The following is a 6,000-nucleotide window of genomic DNA, read 5'->3' on the forward strand; positions in this document are numbered from 1 at the left end:
GAAGAGAACACTCTTCCTTTGCATTGTACATTTTGCTTTTTATTTCCTACCAGAAAATGTGGTCAGCAAAGTAAAAGACAATAAGTAAGTATTGACAATAAAATATATGTTTTAGGCTGAAGATGTAGCTCAATGGTAGAGCACTTGCGTATATGCACAGGGACCTAGATTTGTTCCAAGGAAAGAAAGAAGGAAGGGAAAGGGGGGAGAAAGAAAATGAGGGAAGGAGGGAAGAGAATGGGAGAAGGAATGGGAGAAAGGAAGGAAGAATTCACATTGTTTATGGTTTTAATTTAGGATTACACATTAACAGAAATCTTATTTCACTCACATATTGCAAATCAAAGTAATAATTTCACTGCTCTAGAGCATAGTTTAAAAGTGCTGAATTAAAATTTAAGGACAATAAATGTGTTGGTAATATTAAAAAATAAGTAAGTATTGATTGGTTAGGAGAAAAATTATGATCTTGAATTATGAAACTTCTAGAATGCATTTAAATGATATTCTAAAGTCTGAAAAAGAACTGATACAGTATTACTGTCCACTTGAATCAACTAAGGGCTTGAAATAGCGATAGTCCTTAGAATATACTCAGAATACGTTAATTGTGATTATATGGGTTGAAGGGCTTTAGGCAGCAGTAAATTTGGTGCAAATGTGTGTATCCTGTGTCTCTGCAGAAGAAAACAGAGCTGAAACAAGAGACATGGGGTACACTAATAGCCACAGTAAACTGCTGGCCATGAGCACAATAGGAACATGATGCCCAGAGGTCCTAGCATGTAGAAGAACCTTTTTTGACAGTTCCCCTAGGCTCTTTTTATTTGCATAGAAACGTTGAGAGGAATTGTTTCAGAAAACTAATTGGTCAAATTGAAATTTCATTTCACTAGTTCACATACTGACAGTCTTGGAAAACATGTAGAAGTCTTCTCACTGAGTCAGCATGCCAGCATCTTCCTCATAACTAATGTATTTGAAGTCCTGCTTATTTCTTTCTTTTTTTTTTTTTTTTTAGTTGATTGCTTAGAGTCTCTTCTCAGAAAATGTAGATTTGAATAGATTTGCACCCTGTTAGTGTTTTTGTTTTTGAGTGTTTGTTTGATTGATTTGACAAAAGCAATTTATCGGCTATTCTGGCATGACAAAATAATGTTGTGAATTTTAGAATTTTATTTCCAGTTCTAAGTAAATGTTTTGAATATAAAATTGTCAAAAATATTTTCAAGCAGAAAATTATATTGTAACTTCTATTATTGTGGACTCATATTAGTATTAGCACACTTTAAATAATATTCACTTTTAAGTTTGGGAAGCTTGGGAGTTCAAATTTGGGGATTCACACAATCTGGACAATTGCTGTACCACTGAGCCACGTCCCCAATTAATTTTTAATTTTAACCTTTTTAAGATAAAAGCAGTCACTTACAATACATTAAAATATGTGTTAGCCGGGCAGAGTCAGGCAGATCTTTGTGAGTTCGAGTTCAGCCTGGTCTACAGAGTGAGTTCCAAGACAGGCTCCAAAGCTACAGAGAAACCCTGTCACAAAAAAAAAAAAAAGAATATGTGATTTCCCTGGAGATAGTCTTTGCTTTCCCTGCTCTTTTGTGATCCAGATTTTTATTCAGTAAAACAGAAGTTGGAAAGTGGTAGACTTAAGTCCTAACCTGTCCGTGAAGCCTAATGATTGTGCTGTCAGTGCCCAGTGCTGTCGTGAAATGCTGGTATTTCCCCTTCTTGGTTTCTTTCTCTGGCTTGCACACTCGTCTCCTAAGACTACGAAACCTGCAGTGCTTTCCACTGTTTCTGCATATTCGCTCTTCCTCTGCTGTTCCTATCCAGGTGTATTGTGATCTCTACTCCTCGGTCTTGCTTTTCATTTGTCTTATCATAATGAACGTTATATTTTCCCTCTGACATGAATACAGTAGCGTAGGGAAGATGGAAGGGAAGCAATGAAAGGAATGGGGTCTGAGAAAAAACATCTGTCTTGTCTGTGAGCTTCTGCTCTGACCTGTGCTGACAAAGCTCACTTCAATTGGCCGTTTTGTCTGGACTTTACACGCCAGTCTTTGCTGAGGTAGTAGTAACTTTCTGAGTTGCTGGTTCATATTTACAGGTATTTAGTCTCTTGACATAAACCCAATTTGTAAGGTGTGGGTTCTAAAACTCATTGACAGATAGGCAGGTGCCCTCTCTGGGTGTATACCCAGCTTATACTGGCTAGAAAAAGACACCACTAATATACAAATGTTCCCCTGAGTTAAAATGAATCTGTGTTTGTGTGTGTGTGTGTGTGTGTGTGTGTGTGTGTGTGTGCGCGCGCGCGCGCGCGCGCACTGAATATTGAATCCAGGGCCTCATACAAACTAAGTATGCATTCCAAATATTCACATCCATATTCTCACATATCTGTTTATAAAATGTTAACTTTTTGACTGGAGTGAGAGGTTATGGAAACTGACTCTATAAAAAAAACATTTAATATTTGGACTGTTTTCTTCTTAGGAATATTTTCCAAGATGTCTTACACAGAGATACTCTAGTGAAAGCCTTCCTGGATCAGGTAAACATGATACCAGCCATGACATGTTTTCTTTTAAAATATGTCCCACAATGCCTACAAAATACATACAAAGAACCAAAGAATTAAAATGCTTATGGGCCTTTCTGAAGTCTGTAAATAAATTTCCCTTGGAATTATTAATCAGAAATAGCCTGTATATTAGCAGTTAAAAACAGTATTCCCTATCCTACTAGTTGTTTTAAGTACTATCCTGTATCTTAAGGATTTTTTCATTGAATAGGAGTGTACTTTTATTTGCCTTAATTGAATTGAAAATGTTCTTAAACTTAGTATACTTGTACTTAAAGTGTAGCATCTTTATTGTCTCGAGTTTTTAAAATATCTGCTGAGCTCTACATTTGGAAAGGTGGTGGATTGTATGGGACTTGTTTCTAACCACAACCAGAGTTTTATCATAATACCATTCTGGGAATCAGGCCAGGACCCTATGTCATAGACCTGGCTTTACATAATGAGATTCTCCTGTTAACTGGGTCTAGGTCTCGATCTGGGTCTGTGTGTGATGTGTGACAGTACAGAGTTAGAGGATAATCCATAGTCATGTAATTCCACATTTCTGAAGCTGAAATAAAATTGCACGTGTCCTCTACTCCACACAACCTAAAACAATTCACATAATGATTTTTACATAATAAAATAAGGATACATTTATATGTAGAATGCAAAATCTCAGTTCATTTTTAACATTAAAATAGAAAATCTGGAAAACTGTCATTGTTTCCAGACGATTGCCACTACCACAGCCCTGCCCTTCGGGAATCAGAAGAAGTGGCTGTAATGGGTGATGGGCGTCAGATCCTGTCAACAATGACATGGAAGCTGCTACATAAAAATATACTGAAACTGTATTGTCTCATGTTCCTGCAGGTCTTCCATTTGAAACCTGGCCTGTCTCTCAGGAGTACTTTCCTTGCACAGTTCCTACTCGTTCTTCACAGAAAAGCCTTGACACTAATCAAATACATAGAGGACGATACGTGAGTCCTGTTCTGCTATAGAAAAACCTTTATGCATTGTAAGTTTCTGTTTGGTTCCCTTTGAACAGTGTCTGTAATATAACGTTTGGTTTTTTGTTTGTTTCTTTTGTTTATAGGCAGAAGGGGAAAAAGCCCTTTAAGTCTCTTCGGAACCTGAAGATAGATCTTGACTTAACAGCAGAGGGCGATCTTAACATAATAATGGCTCTAGCTGAGAAAATTAAGCCAGGCCTACACTCTTTCATCTTTGGGAGACCTTTCTACACTAGTGTACAAGAACGTGATGTTCTAATGACTTTTTGAACATGTGGTTTGCTGTGTACATCTCATCACAGTCAGGCTTGCTGTTACAGTAGCTCCGTGGTGTGGACACATTCTTCCTCCAGCATCCTGCTCTAGGAGTTAGTTACACTACACTTGTCACAGGAGGTCTGTACAGGAGTGTCAGGTGCAGCGTTACAGTGAATGTCCATTTTCCTAGAATAGATGTACTCTTAGGGACTTATGTTTACAGTCATCCTAAATGCTATTGCTGTCTTTTAAAGATATGAATGATAGGAAATAAACTTGACATAACTGCTTGTTTTTTTAAAAAAATAAAATAAAAACTTATGATTAATGGTTTACATGTATCATAGTGAAGCCCTAGTTAACTTTTACAGATACAGTGCAAGTTCACTCTCTGTCCCTCAGTGTTCTGTGGTGTGTAGAATTACATTCTTCTGCAACAACTGAAAATTAGAGCCTTCCAACTTTTCAGTTCCACAGAAAGGAACTTAGCTTGACTACAGGACGTTTTGGAAGAAGGCATTGATAAAGCAGAGTTTTACATGAAATCAATCGTTAGAACTTCCTTGATAGACTTAGTCCTTCAGATTTAGTCTGTATAGAAACGCCGAGCAGTCGTGTGTGGTCACTGAACCGTGGTATGCTTTATGTTGGTTTATTGTCGTAACTTTGTCAAAGAAAGTGACATTTTGTTTTATAATTGCTGCCAATTTTTAAAATTAATTTTCATTATTTTTGAGCTGAGTGCACCTCCTGTGCCTTTCCCAGTCTTGGAAATATGATTTCTTGGAGGAGGGTCAGATTTCACTGCTCGGCTGTCTCTGTCTGACTTACCTTGGGCACGGTCTGCCATGTGCCTGGCTTGGAAGTCCTTGTGAAATATGTCAGAGAATACATGAGCTGATAAATCTTCTTTCAAGATCAGGAAGGCTTCTTGCTGCTTTCCTTCCATTTTTGCCTGTAATCTGTGTGTTTTCCATGTTGCCTGCATCATAAGAACAGCGGGAGAAATTTGACCCCAGTGCTATTTTTCTAGGTGCTATTATGGCAAATTCAGTGGTCTGTTTTTGTTCCTGTAATATTTGACATCTTGCTGGCTGTGAAATACTGATTAGTAGAGTTCTGTGATAGAGCAGTGTTGACATAGGAGTATGCATAAACACAAATAAGTATTTTATTTAAAACTGTGGACTTAACATAAAAGGGAGAATATATTTATTTTTTACAAAAGGAATAAGAATGGAGCCTTTTCCCCACCCATCAAATTTAGCAAGAAAAAAAAAAGTTCTATTCTGAAAGGTCACAGTGGCTTTGATATTACAAATCAGAAAAGTGTAGCCATCTTAATTTTGAAACACACACTGACCAGGATAGCTTATGAACTCCAAGCCGGTCGTTGTGGTAAAGTGTGTAGATTCCACCTTTTAGTGTCCCACACTTAAAGCTTTACACAGAAGAGTCTTACTTAAGCGCTAATTGTTTTCCTTTGCTGGTTTACTGTGGTGTTATAGAGAATGTAAGTTGTACAGTGAAATAAGTTATTGAAGCATGTGTAAACACTGTTATATGTCCTTTCTCCTAGGTGGGGAATTTTGAATAAAATACTTTTGAAATTCTGTTTTAGTTCTTCATTCAGGAAAAAATACTGCTGGGAGAGAGGGGCGTGATTAGCTTCCTGTTATGCTGAGTCATGTTGAATCCAAACCATGTTTTTAATCTTTTCAGAGAAGACATTCAAGTTTATGAATGATGCTAGAGCATTACATTTAAAAAATAATAGTAAAACTGCCAAGTATGTTAGTACATACTTGTAATTCCAGTACTTGGGAGGTAGAGGCAGGAGGACCAGAAGTTCAAGGACACCCTGAGCTGCACGATGCTCATGACCCTGTCTAAAATACAAGCTTCCCTCTTAACTTCCAGTATTGAATCTTGTTTTTTTTTTTCCCATCATACATTAATATTTCACATACGGAATAATTCTTAAACTCTCCTTTGGAAATTTTCCTACTGAGGTTGGACTGATAGTTCAGTTGGTAAAGGTGCCTGTTGCCAAATGTGACAACATGAGTTCAATCACAGACCCACCTGGTAAAAGGAAGAAACTCCTGCAGCTTGTCCCCTGACCTGTATGCATGGACC

The 6,000-nt window shown here is 37.4% G+C and overlaps 1 protein-coding gene across 4 annotated transcripts in view; it reads left to right on the forward strand.

The window, feature by feature from the left end:
- The window catches only part of C9orf72 (C9orf72-SMCR8 complex subunit), a 30,853-nt gene extending 25,379 nt beyond the window's left edge, over nucleotides 1–5,474 (forward strand). For all 4 annotated transcript variants that reach the window (XM_027403387.2, XM_027403385.2, XM_027403388.2 and 1 more), the window contains 3 exons: nucleotides 2,515–2,572; nucleotides 3,461–3,570; nucleotides 3,687–5,474. In XM_027403387.2, coding sequence (XP_027259188.1) covers nucleotides 2,515–2,572; nucleotides 3,461–3,570; nucleotides 3,687–3,873 — 355 coding nt within the window. In that variant the 3' untranslated portion in view covers nucleotides 3,874–5,474. The remainder of the gene's footprint in view (nucleotides 1–2,514; nucleotides 2,573–3,460; nucleotides 3,571–3,686) is intronic.
- Nucleotides 5,475–6,000: the final 526 nt, after the last annotated feature.

The sequence above is a fragment of the Cricetulus griseus genome, chromosome 2 (genome assembly GCF_003668045.3).
Source record: "Cricetulus griseus strain 17A/GY chromosome 2, alternate assembly CriGri-PICRH-1.0, whole genome shotgun sequence".
In the NCBI taxonomy this organism is placed as follows: Eukaryota; Metazoa; Chordata; class Mammalia; order Rodentia; family Cricetidae; genus Cricetulus; species Cricetulus griseus.